General features: G+C 35.1%; 1 protein-coding gene across 3 annotated transcripts in view; it reads right to left on the bottom strand.

The window, feature by feature from the left end:
• Window positions 1-17,665, bottom strand: part of USP8 (ubiquitin specific peptidase 8) — a 74,265-nt gene that overhangs the window by 37,577 nt on the left and 19,023 nt on the right. For all 3 annotated transcript variants that reach the window (XM_032343700.1, XM_032343701.1, XM_032343702.1), the window contains exons 2-7: window positions 15,785-15,958; window positions 12,520-12,664; window positions 7,311-7,396; window positions 5,866-6,028; window positions 3,333-3,375; window positions 733-877 (exon numbers count right to left, since the gene is read on the bottom strand). In XM_032343700.1, the coding sequence (XP_032199591.1) occupies window positions 733-877; window positions 3,333-3,375; window positions 5,866-6,028; window positions 7,311-7,396; window positions 12,520-12,664; window positions 15,785-15,888 (686 nt within the window). In that variant the 5' untranslated portion in view covers window positions 15,889-15,958. The remainder of the gene's footprint in view (window positions 1-732; window positions 878-3,332; window positions 3,376-5,865; window positions 6,029-7,310; window positions 7,397-12,519; window positions 12,665-15,784; window positions 15,959-17,665) is intronic.

Raw genomic sequence — 17,665 nt, 5'->3', positions numbered from 1 at the left:
GCTATTATGATACTTTTTAATATGTAATATATCCATGCAAATAACTTTACAGATTAAAGCCTAATCAAAGAAGAAAAAAAACTTTAGTAAGCCCCTACTAGTGCCAGCCAACTAAAGTGTGTGTGTATAAAATTTCTCACTTAAACTTCTCCAAACTTCTGAAATACATAGTTTTACTATCCCTATTTCACAGATACAAACACAGGCTTAGACAGGTGGAGTCAATGGCTAGATGTAATGTAGTTGATAAGAGACAGTTATGATCTGAATATAGTCTGACTTTAGAGTCTATTTGTTTACAGAATCATTTGGCTATTACTGCCTCCCCACCGCCTTCACAAAAAGTGTTTGTGTACTCTTTTACCACAGATAATAGCATGGGGTATTTCAAAATAAGAAACAATTAGTTCACAATTTTAGTCAATTTGGTGCACATGCTTCACGAGCTCAGAAACAGAAAATAATAGGCGAAACTAGTCAACAAAAAGCTCAGGAGAGAAGGCTCACAAAGGCCGCTTCATTTCTTTTCTAATAAGACTACAAATGCCATAAATAGGAGAAAACAGCCAAACCAGAATGTCCTTTATACCACCCTTTGAAGAAAAGGTAGAGTATGCCATTAAGGTGCAACAGGAGGAGAAAAATCTACTTTATCATATGTAGGTTGGATGCTACGTAATAACATTAACTACTGTCCACAGTTAACCATTTTACCTAAATACGATGACTCACCCCGGTCTGATGGCTTCTTCAGGAACACTGAGAGAATTTGAAATATGGGAATCCTGATAATCCTGCATTCTTCGAGCATCCATTATAATCAAGCTGATGTTTTCATCCATCATCATTGTGTATAGCTCCTTTGCTGTGATTGTTCCTTGGAATCAAGAGAGACAATATAAGGAACAAGAAACACGTAGTTCTGTTCAGTAAACACAGAACAATCATTTCTTCTTCTAGAAGAATGAAGGGTACTAAGTATATATACCTGCTATCCCATCATTCTACTTCTATTTTTTAAACTAACATTATATGTAATTTGTGTTTTTGACATTTCTCAAGAAACTAGTTCAATGTTGAAGGCTTAAAACACCAAAACTTGCTCTTGAGGTTATAACTACATCTGGTGCTGGTTCTGCTGCTGGAATAAAAATAAAGGAAATTAATATATGCATCTCATGAAAATATTCTTATTCTCAGTAATTAAATCATTTGACAAATGTCAACCAGAAGAAACATCTGTGGTTCAAAAATTCTTGACAGGTTCTAAATTTTTAAAAAGTCTCGAGGTCTTATGGGGAGGAATTGCGCTCTGAATCAGGGGTTGACAAACTATGGCTAACCTGTTTTTAGTGGAACATAGCTGTAGAAAAGTGTTTACATATTGTCAATGGCTATTTTCTAGCTGAGACAGCAAGAATGACAGCATCCTCCACCCCGAAGCCTAAAATGTTTACTCTCTAACCCTTTAATATTTAGCCCAAATAAATATTTGTTATGTTGCTATCTTTCTCTTCCAGCTTCTACCACCTGAAAGGGAAGATTAAAATACACAACAAGGTCAACTATACTTCAATAATAAAAACTTTAAAAAAACAAACAAACAACAAGAACCAAATAAAGATTTAAAAAAATAAAAAGCTACTACCAAAGGAGCTTAAAATGTGAAGACCTATTTTGACAGTGAGATATGAGAAGAATGTAGTCACAATATCTCCTAAGCTAAAATACCCACCTGCTAATAACCATCCTACTTCCCTCTCTAACCATCAAGATCATTTTGACAACAGAATTATCTAAAAAAGTTGGGAACAAACCACTTAGAAAAGTAACACCTAAGCAGGATGAGATACAAAAAAACATAGATTAAAAACAAATCTTGGGGGCGCCTGGGTGGCTCAGTGGGTTAAGACTCTGCCTTCGGCTAGGGTCGTGATCCCAGGGTGCTGGAATCAAGCCCCACATCGGGCTCTCTGCTCAGCGGGGACCCCCTCTCTCTCTGCCTGCTGCTCTGCCTACCTGTGATCTCCGTCTGTCATATAAATAAAATCTTTAGAAGAAAAAACAAATCTTGGAATAAATTAATAACAACTTTTAGGAAGGTGTCTTACTATACTATTTTTTTAATTGTTGTATGGTAATATTTAATTTTTAAAAATATTTATTATTTTAGAACAGGGGCGGGGAAGAGGGAGAGAAAGAGAGAGACTCTAAAGCAAATTCCCCTGCTGAGCACAGGGCCTCGTGTAGGGCTTAATCTCATGACCCTGAGATCATGACCTAAGCCAAAATCAAGAGTTGGATGTTCAACTGACTGAGCCATCTAGGTACCCCTGTTGTACAGTAATTTTTTTTTTAAGATTTTATTTATTTGTCAGAGAGAGAGAGCAAAAGAGCATGCACTCAAACAGGCAAAATGGCAGGTAGAGGAAGAGAGAGAAGCAGGCTCCCCAAGGAGCAAGGAACCTGATGTGGGACTCCATCCCAGGATCCTGGGACCATGACCTGAGCCAAAGACAGCCACTTAACCGACTGAGCCACCCAGGTGTCCCTGTACAGTAATATTTTAAATAGAGAATTTACTTCAATGTTACATATAATTGATATTTAAGCTGAACCTTTCCTGAGAGAGGAAAACTTACACCATTGTCCAAGTTTTGCTGTTTAGGTCACATTTTTGTGACTGGAGTATCAATATCACATATGGATAACATCCAAATTACTAGTTTGGATTTTTTTGAGGGAAATGGAAAAGACTTTCAAATAATTAGTTCTACAAACTAGAGTCGTAATAGTAAATATACAAATCCTTTTATAAAGTTCACTTATAAAAAGTCACTAAGAGTTTCACACATGCTAACTTACTCAATCTTTCTAAGTCTATATAACAGATACTACTATTACCCTCACTTTGCAGGATGGGGACATTAAGGTAGAGAGGTTAAGTAACATGCTCAAGATCACATGAAAATTCAGAGACAGTATTCAAAATCCAGGCAGTCTGACTTTGGAGAGTCTGTACTCTTAACCGCTTTGCTAAACTGTATCTTGTGGGGGGGGGGGGGGACCTAAAAAGTACAAACTGTGGCTTTGATTGTTTTTAATCACAACTTAACATAAATATTCCCCATGACATATGCAGAATATAAACACGTTTTCGATATAACTGCACAGACTAAGAAAAATGATAAAGCTTACATACAAAATGTATGTAAACATTGTTCACTTACATACAAACAGAATGTAAAATCTGAAGCTTATTTGCATTAAATATTAAATACTGTATCTCAATAATGACTCAAAAGAACTCCCTCCCTTCTGTACACACTTACCTTTCTCTGTGGTCTCACTTTTTTCACTCTTTTCACCATTTATCTGTTTCACAAAAAGAAAAGTTTCAACTTTAACAGAAGTAAAAATTTTTTAAAGAAATAGAAAGTTCAACTCTATTACTTCGCTGAAACTGAAAGCCCAGAAAATGAAGTGTGCGAAGTACTGGCATTTTATTAAAATACCAATGAAGAGTCCTGGCTTCATCAGGTTATCTGGCAGCAGAAAACAGCTAAAATAACTAGCAATACAACAGAATCATGTAACACTTCCTTGAAATTTTCTTCAGTTAAAGGCTAAATATAATATAAAAGCAGTCTGTTAAGAAATTTAATATTTAATTCAATGACAGAATATTTCTTTTTTTTTTTTTTTTAGATTTTATTTATTTGACAGAGAGAGATCACAAGCAGGCAGAGAGGCAGGCAGAGAGAGAGAGGGGAGAAGCAGGCTCCCTGCCGAACAGAGAGCCCAATGTGGGGCTCGATCCCAGGACCCCGAGATCATGACCTGAGCTGAAGGCAGAGGCTTAACCCGCTGAGCCACCCAGGTGCCCCAATGACAGAATATTTCTTACAATGAAATAAAAATTCTGGCTATTCCTTTCAGAGTTCAATATTACATAATTGAAGGAAAACAAAAATTTGTAAAAATATAATTGTATTTTCTAACCAAGACAACGCAGGTTATTTCTGTAAGGTACTAATTCGTTTTATAGATGAAAAACCTACAACCACTTGAGAAGTGATCAACTTTAGCATCACTAAAATTAAAAAAGGAGTGTATGTAATGTGCCTCCTAATACAATACAGTTATGGAGTGCACAGAGTCACCTATGAAGTGCACTTGCCAAAAGCAAAAACTGAACCTGAATCTCATTAAGCTTCTAGGTTGAACTTCTAGCCTACAACAAATATAGAAGATAGATGTATAGATTAAATGATACAAGATGGAAACAATTAGATAAATCCAGGATGTGGTTGGTTCATTTCACAGATCTGATCTGTATTAAAAAGTCAAAGGCAAGAAATTAAAAAAGTGAAATGGGGGACTAACGCAGAGAGTACTACAGAGACTTAATTTAAGAGACAAAACAATCAGAAGACTACGAGTGGACCTTATCTGGATCCTAATTCAAACAAATCAACTCTAAAATATCATTATGAGCAGTGGGTAAATGTGAATATAGACTGGGCATTAGATCATATCAGGGAATTATTGTTAATTTTATGGGGTGAAAAAACAGTATTGTCATTAAAAAGAAAATGTCCCTTTCTTTGAGATGTACACTGAAACATTTAGTAGTAAAATGATATGTCCTCTATAACATGCTTTGAAATGATCTAGCAAAAGGGGGAAGTGCAGATACAAAATGTGACAAGTGTTAGGTGACAAATGTTAGCTGATTATTGACACTAGGTAATGGTGTCTAATTATAATTTTTTTTCAGTACATAAAGGCTAAACAAAAGTAAAAGTAGTAAGTTGGCTTAGTAAGTAATAAAAGTTGGCTCTCCTGCTGGAAAGGCAACAAAATAAGAACATTTTAAAGTCCCTTTCACACAGTTCTTTGAAGTTTTGCTTTTTATCTGTATCCGCCACTTGACCTACAAAAGAACATTCCACTATGGCAGTGTTACTTAAATTATGAGTTCCTAAAATCAACAAACCATATTTCTTCACTTCTTTTTAAATAGTGCTTAGTACAATGTCACAAGTAATTCAACAACTATTTCTTAATGAAACCGATGATGATTCACATACAAATGATAGCTGAAAGCTACAAAATCCTTAAGAAAAAGTAAAGCAGAAATCTTTATATGAATTTTGACAGTATATAAGAAATTGTATTTTAGGAAACACACATACACACAAAAGAAAAGAAAGAAATTGTATTTTAGGAAGAGTAGTTTCTCAGAAGGTGAAGGGAAGGAGATACAGTGGTAACTGGCAGGTACAGATTGAGTCACTGATGGTTCTTGCCAAACAAGATTGTGGCTAGATTACAAGTAGTCACTGAATAAATGGAACAAATGAGGAAGAGGAAAGGGAAATGGTCAGAAAGGAAGAAAAAGCGAGGGAGAGAGTATGAGACCTTACAAACACGTAAGACTGGGCATCAAGTAAGTAGTATACCAAATCTTTTTCAATTTAAATTACATTAGAAAGAAGAGACCTTAAAGATACATCTATTTCAAGATCTTCCTTTGGCAATGAGGAAATGAAGTCCTAGAAGGGTGAAGCAAGACTTGACATGGGACCAGAACTCAGATATACTGAATTACAACTTAACTGCTTTCTACTGCTCTAATCAAGTTAATAATAACTGTAAAAAACTAATTAATCTGTAAAGATCCAAAAGAAACACGAATCAAATGAAGCTAGGATATTTAATTCAATTTCTAATAAAAACACTAAATTAAATTTTACCCTTGTTGCCTAAAAGTATGTTGTAGTGGTTATCTCAACTTGCACTGAGCAAATTATCTGGGGGAAAAAAACAATCTTTTTACTTCACAGAATAAATTTGAAATACCTTTTGGGTTTTGTCTCTGGAATCCATTACATTTTCCAAGGAACTTTTAGGTGATGTGCCACCATCCTCTCTTCCTGCTTCATGCCTTTTCTGTTTCTGCAGCTGCTCTTCTTCCTGTCTGTCCTTTTCTTCAAGTTTTTTCCGTACTTCGGCTTCTTCATATCTAGTTGGGAAAAGAAGTCAAGATGTCTTTTACTGGCATGACATGAAAAATAAAGAGTTCCAGTTCCATAAAATTAGTACCCTACTGTGGGGTATTTTATGGCAGCCAACTTCCTCCCTCCAGCTGAAATTTTATCTGCCAGTGTTCTGTTCCAAACCACAACTCATAAATTTGCCCTCTGTAGATTTTAAATTGCCCAAAAATCTTGAAAAAAGAAACACTATGCTCTTAAGTTAAAGTTGTTTAATGCTCTTTTTGTTCTTTCCTTCCCACTAATTTCAACCTTTAAAAAAATTCAAATCTCCTGCAGTTCCTTTTTCAAAGGACTTATACTCTTAAAATGAACTAATTCACATATAAAGTAATCCAAAATATAAAAAGGTAAAGACAACAAATAAGTGAGAAAATGGCTAACATGACCAAAAGATAAAGGAGTATCTCTGGTAACAGTACAAGTAGGGAAAAACTAGACAAATCCAAGAGAAACATCAGTAAGGGGTAACCTAAAGATTAGGAGAAATTCTCTTCTACTCAGTTGATTAACTGGTGAAAGGAAGAAAAGAACGGAGATTCTAAACTGTACCCACCACCCTAACATATTCCAGCCCCAAGATTAGTAATTTCTGAAAAGGATAAAAGGAATATATTAATTCAAGAAAATAATTTCTAAGTAAAGACTATGATATATATATAACTAGAATAGCTCATTGATTCAACCGTGAAAAATCAGTTAGAAAAACAGCTCCCTTTTATTCTGTTAAAGAATGATTAATAACTAAAAATTGAAACATACCGTTTTTAACTTCTTCTTACTTTATAAGCCTGGCAAGCCGGTCATGGCAAATACTAGAATTAGATCTGTTTTTAAACATAATAGCTACTGCAAACTAGGCAGTTCAAAACTAATAGTAAATACTTCATTCCCATAAGACCAGTGTCCAGTAGCACGTTACAACCTGGGGCATATGAGGAATTATATTTTTCTAAAAAATCCTGTCAGAGAGTTAGGAAAACCTGAACCTGAGCTCTGATATACTACACCAAGGCTTATCACAACAATCTATCATTCTGAACATTTTCAGATTTTCAGTAAAAAATATGAATGTAACACATAAACATAATAAAGGCAATACGGCAGAAGATTCTAATTTTTGTTAATGTAAAATTTATTTCTAGGAACTGGGATTCATACGCATGGTCAGATATAAATCGACAAGTTCTAAATATTATTTGTATCTTCTAAATTTATGTTCTTTTAAAGATTTTACAATAATGTCTGTACCTGAGTTTAAGGCTTTCAGAGAGTCTTTCAGCTTCTTCAATAGCTTTTTTGATGTTTGCAAGTCCAAGTATTGAGTGAAAGTAGTCCTAAAATTATAAGAAAACCATCCCATACTTTTAGTACTGGTCATTGTACACAGCACTAATGCTAAAAACGTTACAATCATGGTGCTATGTGAAGGAAAGACTGGATGAAAACATAACTGAATGAATTTTTTTTTTTTAACTTTTAACCTACATAAACACACAACTTGTTCTCCAAATGTTTCAAAAGCATTTCTTCATACAATTAGTTTGCACAAACACACACAAAAAAACCTCAAACAAACAAAAAACCCAAAACCCTAAAAGGTAGTAATTTTATTTATTTGGAAGACACCTTTCAGTATAAATACTGGGGGTGCCTGGGTGGCTCAGATGGCTAAGCATCTGCCTTTGACTCAGGTCATGAACTCAGGGCCCTGGGATCAAGCCCCACACTGGGCTCCCTGCTCAGCTGAGAGTCCACTTCTCCCTCTCCTTCTGCCTCTCCCCCTGCTTGTGCACACACTCTCTCTCTGTCTCAAATGAATAAGTAAAAATCTTAAATATATATATATATATAAAATACTATTCCTATTATTTATGAATAAGACCAAAAAGCAAAGCTTTCAGGAAAAATATATATTTTCCTATTGCAAATATGTTACTTAGGTTTCTTTCTCTAGAATCAGAACCAGTAAAGCAAATTGTATATTGACCTACAGCATGGTATTTATTTTGTTTTCCTTGTTTTAAACTGCGAGGTTTTTGCCTCCACCTTTATAATAGCAACCCACCTCTCAACTGGAGTCAAAACACTTTTGACATAAAACACTTGAGGAAACCTTGACTAAGTATCAGATGACAGAAATAAATCATTAATAATATAATCTTTAAAAAAAAAAAACACAAAACGTTTGGCACATAACTTAAGCAGAATAAAGTTAAGAAAAATAATTTCTCTAAGATGTCATTGATTAGATCCTGCAATCAGCGATATTTTCAAATTAAGGTTGGCTGAACATGACAATAGCACAGTGAAACTTAGCTGATTTTTGGATCTAATTATCTAACTGGCCACAACTTGTCAGTGTGACTCTGAAACAGAGCCTAGTAGCACAGTTCATCACAAATGATATAGTAATAAAAAATTAATAAAAAGAAAGACCAAGAGGCAAGATACGCACTGCTGGCTCTTTGAAAAGCAGTCACTAAGAGCTGGTTTGGGGTAAATCTATTGACAACCGCTACCATATGTCTGTTTAGCCGAAAAGAAGATCATGTTTTGGGACTCCTGGCTGGCTCAGTAGGTAGAACATGTAGCTTTTGATATCTCAGGGTTGGGGCTGTGAGTTTGAGCCCCATATTGGATGTACAGAATACTTAAAATACATAAATAAAGTACATCATGTTTTAGGTTAGGCTTATTCTTCTAAATAAAGACTAAATAAATTAAAAGGCCCTTCATTATGTAATTTCAATAAAAGTAAAGTTTTTTCAATATTGTATCAACTGAAAACTTCAGCTGCCACAAATATCCAGAATTTTGATGCAGTGTTTTTTGTTTTTTTTTTTAAGATTGTACATATTTATTTGTCAGAGAGAGTGAGAGAACATAAGCACAAGGAGAGGGAGCAGAAAGCAGAGGGAGAAGCAGGCTCCCCACTGAGCAAGGAGCTCAGTGTGGGGCTTGATTCTAGAATCCCAGATCATGGCCTGAGCCAAAGGCAGATGTTTAACTGACTGAGCCACCCAGGCATCCCGATGCGATGTGTTTTCAAAAGAAAACAAAATTTAATCATTATTATAAGATTTCTCTCATAAAAATAAAACAAAAATTACTGTGACTTGTTTTTTAATTTTTTGACATGAACTCATTAAAAAAAGCCAGCCTATAAGCTTAACCCCGTTTAAATTCTGAAAAAATTGTTTGTGTTTGGGCATGCCTATTACAAATTTCCAGAAGACACTCCCCTAGTATTAGTGAGGGTTTTTTTGTCAGTAATTATATCTCTCTGTGCTCTTAAAGGAGAACAATTAATATTTTCAAGTTGACAGAATAGAAAAATAACATCCAATTTTTACACAACTAAAACGTTTGTTTCTCAGGTTTACCCAAATAGAACTTTCTTATCCTGAACACAAAAACTCAAGTCTCATGATTTCACAAATAAAAAGGCTTACCAAAAATATTTAGGAATAATTATCATGTATACCATGCAGATTTGAAAATATAATTCTAATTTATCTAGACTTTGCTACACTAATATTTTCAATATTATTTCCCTTTTCAGATAACCCTGAAAAAATTATTCATAAAGGGATTTTTTCAATGAATAAGAAATGTAATGCATCCTTTACTAGTGACCTTCCTAAATTAACATTTTATGTAAATCTTAAATACTCCCTCATGTAAAACAAGAGTGAAAGATACAGGTTTCTGAAGAAGACTAGTGACATTATATTCTGCCCCTACCTGATTTAAAGTGTAAATCCTAGAAAATGTCTAGTTGGTAAATTTAACACTTCACATACTTGAAGTGCACTGGAGATGCTGGGTTAAATAAAACAAAAATAGTTCTAAGGCAGAAGGAGATACGTACCCTGGACAGAGCAAATGAACAACTCCAGTGCATGAAGTAACAGCCTGAGTTACCTGAGCCTTGGGAGGGAGCTTCCTAAGCTGAACAACTCCTGTAACTTTCAACTACTCCCTCTGGGAATGTAATAGATACTCTGTGGAAATGGAAAAAAATTCTTATCGATTAAACTTCACTCCTAATCTTCTCAAGTTAAAAAAGTAGCTATAAGAACACTCCCAATCTTCTCAAAGAAAAAAAGCAACCACTAACTTAGAAAACTACAGCAAAAAGTCAGGGTGCCTGGGTGGCTCAGTTAGCTGAGTGGCCACCTTTGGCTCAGGTCATGATCCCAGGGTCCTGGGATCAAGTCCCACATCTGTTTCTCCCCTGACTCTGCCTGCCCCTCTCTTTCTGTCAAATAAATAAAATTTTAAGAAAAGAAAGAAAGGAAGGAAAGAAACTACAGCAAAAAGTAAATACATACAAAATTTGCCCTACCACAACAGACGAAACAGGAGACACCAAAACTACCAAGCTATCCAAAATTGTAAATCTTTCAAAAAAATTTACTTTACTAAACACTTCTACCCTTCTTTTAAAAATAATTCCACTTTAATAGATATTATAAAAACCATCAAAGAGCGTAGAGAAACTTGTTTGAATTTGGGCAAGCCTCTGTATTTGCAGACAGGTATGCTCAAGAATGTTCTAAGATTAGGACCAATCTAGCCAACTGTGGACAGAAGGATGTACCTAACATGCAAGGGGCCACCTTTCCAAAGCTACAACTAAATCCCTGTAACTATTATTAACATAACTTTGTTGGTGAAAAGAAATACCAGCTATGACTTATCACTATTAAATAAACACTAAAGTCATCCCTTAACCAACAACCAAAATAAATTATATAGGTCACACCACTCTGGGGGAAAAAAAAGGTTATTTCAGGGGCACCTGGGTGGCTCAGGGAGTTAAGCCTCTGCCTTCGGCTCAGGTCATGATCCCAGGATCCTGGGATTGAGCCCCCAGTCTGGCGCTCTGCTCAGCAGGGAGCCTGCTTCCCCATGCCTCTCTGTCTGCCTCTCTGCCTGCATGTGATCTCTCTCTCTGTCAAACAGATAAATAAAACCTTTAAAGAAAAAAAATCTTAAAAAAAAAAATCTTTAAAGAAAAAGTTATCTCAAAGAATGAGAGAACATTTTTCACTTCTGTAAGTCAATTTAAATAAGGCAAACCAATTCAGTGAACAACAACAAAATCTCAATATTATTTCAAGAAGGCTTCTCAACCAGGTGAGAAACCTATACGCAGTATAAGTTACTGCTGCTTATTGTCTGGTAGCAAGGCTGCTGGTGGAACCACCCACACAATATTCCTCCAATTTCTCTAACCTACTCGCTGTGTTCTTCTTTTGTCCGTTTCTGGTACAGCTGAAATGCAACCATGTTCTCTAGCAAGACATACCTAGTTATTAGTTCTCTTTATCCATTTATATCCTTTCCCACGGCTTCAGCAAAAGAAAGGAACTTACTCAAAGGATAAAAAGGAAAAGTAATAGTAATAATAGCAAATAAAAATGGAAGCAATCAATATTAACTGATTCTTTAACACAGCTACAATGTCACTCAAATATAAAAAGCTGCCACATAAAAACAACAGACAGACCAACCAGAGACTGAAAAATGAAACAGGAAGATGTGGTATGTACACATACATACACACACACACACACATACACACACATACACTGGATTATTACAAAGCCATTAAAAAGGATGAGGCTGTATAATTTGTGACAACATGGATGGACCTAAAGGGTATTATGCTAAATGAAACAAGTCAGATTGAGAAAGACAAATATCGTATGATTTCACTCACATGCAGCACCTAAAAAAACCCCAAATGAATAAACAAACGAAAAGTAGAATCATACATGTAAATTTAGAGAACTGATAGTTACCAGAGGGGAGGGGGAAAATGGGTGAAGGCAAGTGGGAGACAGGCTTCCAGCTATGGAATAGATTAAGTTACAGGAATAAAAGGCAAAACACAGGGAATGTAGTCAATGATATAAAAGTGTTGTATGGTGACCGATGGTAGCTACACTTGTGGTGAGCACAGCATAATGTATAAATTTATCTAATCACTATGTTGTATACCTGAAACTAATGTAACATTGTATTCAACTACACTCAAATAAAAAAGTAAAAATGAAACACATACACACACACATTACTTGACAAAATCCTGAATCCTGAGAAAGTATGACTGCAGACACATGTTTCGTATTTAATGCATGAGTAAACTGAATCCTTCCACTTGATCTGGTGATCATTTACTGTAACAGAAAACTTAGGCATCTTTACATTGCTATAAACTTGTACTAATCCAAGGCAAATGAGGTATGTGTATACAGTGTGATTACATCCACATATATACAGTTAAAAATGAAGAAACTAAACATTTACTTTTTCTAGCTGCATGAGAGTTTGAACTTGGTCCTACACAGTGTGATCTAATTTCAGTATTAGTTAACTTTTAGAGGAAATCAGTAGCTCTACTGTGCAAAAATAACTTAGCAAATAAAAATGCAAAAATAAAAGGTACCTGCTGTTGCTTGAAATCAGGCCTTTTTTTGATAAGATTATAAACAGTCACATATTTCATATATAGTACATAGGCCTTTTCCTCATCACGATCTAATCTGCATTCTTCTGCTGTCTTGAAGATCTTCAGGGCACTCTGTACATAACTTCAATTAGAGAAAAAAATAATTAAAACACCTGACATAAAGGTAGGGGGGAAATCATGATAAGGTCTACAGAGAATCTTGGTAAGTGAATTTCATAATTCAGACTGCATGACTTTGTAAATTATACAAAGTTTCATATATGTTTGGATGCAACGTGAAAATTCCCCTATCCTACTAATAAGTACTTCTGCTTCCCAACAGTTGTTTATATACCATTGAACTGTTCAAAATGCACAGAGTTCAGTTTTAAAAGATTTGCTATGGTAGATAATCCTGAGACAAGTGGTCCTCGGGCAGTCATTTAATAGTCGTACTCTACGATTAAGGAAGATAACTCCATACCACTTGCATTGAAGTAGGGGAGCTAAAATCTTTAGTTAATGTTTAATGTTAAGATACTTTTCAATTCTCCTCACCCCTTTCTAAATATGCTGTAAACATCTCCCCACCTAAAATCCAAGAAATAAGGGGCAGGAAAAGAAACATAAGTTCAATCTTTTTACTTGATTAAAGTCTTCTACAAAATGACCAAATTGCACTCTGATTCACTGGTGCTGGAAGGAAAAGGGATTTAAAGTCTAAAAATAAGTGATCTTAAAATTCCACTTTGGTAAATTTGAGGATTCTGTGGCATTCAGTCTAAGGTCATCTGCCTGGTAAAGTCTTTAGAAAGCAAATTAATAAAATAGGCATTCCTTTGAGAGGAATTCAATCACTGCGGACTAAAGTTTTGGCAACCTAGTTATAGTACTAATGCTCATGTATAATGTGCTTTATCAATTTTATCTATACAGAAGAGTGTTTCTTGTTTTCTGTAATTTTCAATCTGCTCCACAACTAAAACATGAATTAGTGATGAAATTGGCCAGGCCAAGACCACCACATAAAGAACAGGGCCAAAGTTTTTTTACGACAAAAGATACACTCTGCTTAGCATGTGTACAACCTGCCTAGCATGGCATCATGGTCCTAAAATCGGATAAATCAAACCAAAGCTAGTGAGCAGATTCTCTTTGGAAGAGTTTAGGAGTGGAAGCAACAGTCCTTGCGTTTTAAATAAACTTCTTTCTAAACTTTTATCTAAACTTCTTTCACTGTGATGCATGTATATCTCACAAGCTTATATGTAGCAGACCAAGCTGAGATGGCCATAGATGGCACTGTTTAACTGTGCGTACAGTGAAACAGCTAAAAATCCTAAAAAGATCCTATCGTTCTTTGATTAGTGCTATGCCATAGCAAGAACATAAAGAGGTATATTTAAGGAAGTCCTGCTGACATACATTTCCTATGGAATCAAGGTGGTCCCAGAGCTAACCCAGACATTACTAGAATGAATTGATCTGTCTCAGGATTATGTGAAGATCTCTGAGAAAGCTTCAAGGTAGCTTTATCTTTCCCATTGTTTTCTATTTGAAAGTCATTCAGAAGTTTTTTATTTATTTTTAAATCTATCTTTATTTTAGAGAGCACCTATTCGAGAACGGGGTTGGGGGGGAGAGGGAGAGAGAATCTTAAGTAGGTTCCATGGGGGGAGGGGGCAACTCCTCACAGGGTCCAAAATGGAGTTCAATCTCATGACCTGGAGATCACCACCTGAGCCCAAATCAAAAGTTGGAGAATTAACAGACTGAGCCACCCAAGCGCTCCATCAACAGAAGTTAAATAGAACTGTTTTTTCTGTTATCCCACCAATATTACCAACTTAGGTCAAGAAGTAGGCCAATCCTTCTCTTATTCTTCCTGTCCCTGAAAAGATCGGTTTTTTAAAAGACCCTTTTGTCCACTGTAATGGTTAGAAATATCAGTTCATTTTGGGATTTTCTTTTGTGACCTTCTTTAAAGTTCCTACTGTTCTCTCCTCTTCATCCCTGATGTTTTGTTTTCTTTCCAGCTTCTATTTCCTTTAGAAAATGATGCATAAGGCTGTCCCTGTGCATTCACAGGTCTCTTCAGATACCTCTTCACAGGTTCATTTGGGATCATATATATCATCTTTTTTAGAGCCTCCCATTTATGGAGGAGCCATGGAACGACTCTTTCCCGCTTTCTAAAATTTGCTTGCCCCAAGTCTGGGATATATGGCTGGCTAAATACACCTTTCTTTCTGAAACCTCGATTTCCAACTCTATTAATTATGTAGTAACTTATCTCCAAATCTTCTCCTTTGTCTGTCAAAATTAATTCAGAAGAAAATTTCCACTATTGCCTCTTGTCCCATATCAGAGATAAAACTATCAAGTTAACAATTTTACTGATACCTGATTTTTAGCAGTATTACTTTCAGTAAATACCAAAATACCTGGACCTCTCCCTATTATATTTTATCTCAGGACAGATTTTGTAATCATTATCAGTGAAGTATCGTCTCTAGCCTCCACGTCAGCAGGTAGATAGACTGTGTGTCTTCAAAAATAAAAACCCGGGGGCGCCTGGGTGGCTCAGTGGGTTAAACCTCTGCCTTCAGCTCAGGTCATGATCTCAGGGTCCTGGGATCGAGCCCCACATCAGGCTCTCTACTCAGCACGGAGCCCGCTTCCCCGTCTCTCTCTGCCTGTCTCTCTGTCTACTTGTGATCTCTCTCTCTGTCAAATAAATAAAATAAAAAATCTTTAAAAATAAAATAAAATAAAATAAAATAAAATAAAAACCCGTATATCATTACATTGAAAGTTCATGTCAAATTGGCACAAATTAATACTTTGTTAAATATTAGACAAAAAATACGTTTCTCCTCTTTTAATCAAAGACAGACTATGCTAGGATCATATCTTAGATGTGAAATATACATGGATAAAATGACCTTTAATTAAAGTATATCTATACTGTTTTATAAAAGACATTAACTGTGGCTGAATGAATTTTGTAGAAACTTTGGTCTTTATCTCTTAAACTTAGAATTGTTACATTGTCCAGAGAACAGAAAATATTCGTATCAGCAGAATATATATGTATATTCTGCCAAAATAAAGTTAAGAACTTCTCTAAGAAGGTCTTACTTTATTCATGTGATGATGCCATTTTTCAAATAAACTTCAAACTATTTATCTAACCCACTTAATAATATAGAAATGAACTAAAAATTAATATGATTCAGTGAAACTAGCAAAGGATACATACTTCCTCGTGCTTATTTTCTCTGGTTTAACTTCTGTCTTCTTATTGAGGTCTTTTAGTGAAGAACTGAGGTAGAGTTCTTTAGGAACTGAAGCCACAGCAGGCATGATGAATAATCTTTACTTTTACTTTTCCACTTTCACAATGGATGGTGTACTTCATTAAAAGCAGTTCTTTCTGAAATAAAATGAACACAAATATTTCCAATTAACAACAAAATAAATGAACAGTTAAAAAGCATCAAAGTCCTAAACTAAGATGGGCATGTGTTATAATGAGCACTGGGTGTTATATGCAAATAATGAATCATGGAACACTACATCAAAAACTAATGATGTACTGTATGGTGGCTAACATACATAATACAAAAATAAAATCTGAAAAAAAAAAGTTAGTTTTAAATTATCGTGAGTATCCATTTTGGGAATTCAAGATATTCAGGTTATCAATAAATTAATTTTTTCAAATGTTCTTTAACTAAATGAATTATTGTTTGTATCACTTTGTCTTAAGTATTAAGAATTTTCCTGTAAAAGGACTTAACAGAGTAAGAGCTTTTACATTTTTCTACTGCTAAATCTGTTATTAATATATAGATCACAAATAGAAAGAAGTTTCATTTAAAAATATTTCCCTTCCTCATTGATAATACTAGTTAATAAAAACAAGCAAGCTGAACAAGTTAGTGGGGGATGGGGAGTAGGCAGGGCCAATTTATACAGACCTAGGGATATATGAACAGAATATACCCAAGTACTTTGGTTTCTCTAAGTCTTTGATGCTTTATTACATTCTTTGTTCCTCCCATGCTCTAGTAAATTCTGACAAAGGAGATGGAGAAAGTATTAAACAAAACAAAGACAAGAGGAAGAAAAGCTGAATATCAATTAAGCTGTGTGTGTACATGTGCAGGAATGCATACAGATGCATATAGGAGATGCACAGGAGAGGACACCAAATAGGGAGTCCTGGCAAGATCCCAAGTGTTACCAAATGAAAACTTCAGAAGAATCCAATTAAATTTATACCATGTTTCTGCTTTAAAGACTTAATTACAATTCAAATAAATACAGGTATACCTCGTTTTATTTTGCTCCACTTTACTGTTCTTCACAGACAGTGATTTTTTTTTTACAAACTGAAGGTCTGTGGCAACACTGCATCAGGCAAGTCTTTTGGTTTCATTTTCCCAGTATTTGCTTATTTTGTGTCCATGCATATATTACATTTCAGTAATGTTCACAGTATTTCAAAACTTTTTATTATCGTATTTGTTATAGTGATTTGTGATTAGTGATTTCAACTTACTGAAAGCTCAGATCATAGTTAGCATTTTTTAGCAATAAAGTATTTTTAATTAAGTTTTTAATTTTGATCCAGTTTAGTTAACATACAGTGTTGTATTTAGTTTCAGGTGTACGATATAGTGATTCAACAATTCTACACATTAGTGCTCTTCATGATTAAGTGTACCCTTTACTACATATTACATATTTCACCCATATCCCCACCACCTTCCCTCTGGTAACCATCAGCTTGTTTTCTCTAGTGAAGTGTCTGTTTCTTGGTTTGTCTCTTTTTTTCCTTTGCTTGTTTGTTTTGTGTCGGTGAAATAATATAGTGTCTTTCTAAAAATTTTGCTTATGATTATATTCTCTAGTTTCATCCATATTATTATATTGTAAATGAAAAGTTTTTTTTTTTTTTTTTAAGAGAGCAAGAGTGTGTGTGATAGGGTGTTTGGAGAGGTGAGGTGGGGCAAAGGAAGGAGGAGGAGAGAGAATCCTAAGCAGGCTCCGTGCTCAGACTGGAGCCTGATGTAGAGCTCAATCTCATGACCCTGAGATGATGACCTGAGGCGATTATCAAGTCAGATGCTTAACC

The sequence above is a fragment of the Mustela erminea genome, chromosome 5 (assembly GCF_009829155.1).
Source record: "Mustela erminea isolate mMusErm1 chromosome 5, mMusErm1.Pri, whole genome shotgun sequence".
Lineage (NCBI taxonomy): Eukaryota > Metazoa > Chordata > Mammalia > Carnivora > Mustelidae > Mustela > Mustela erminea.
This window is presented reverse-complemented; position numbering and strand designations above follow the sequence as displayed.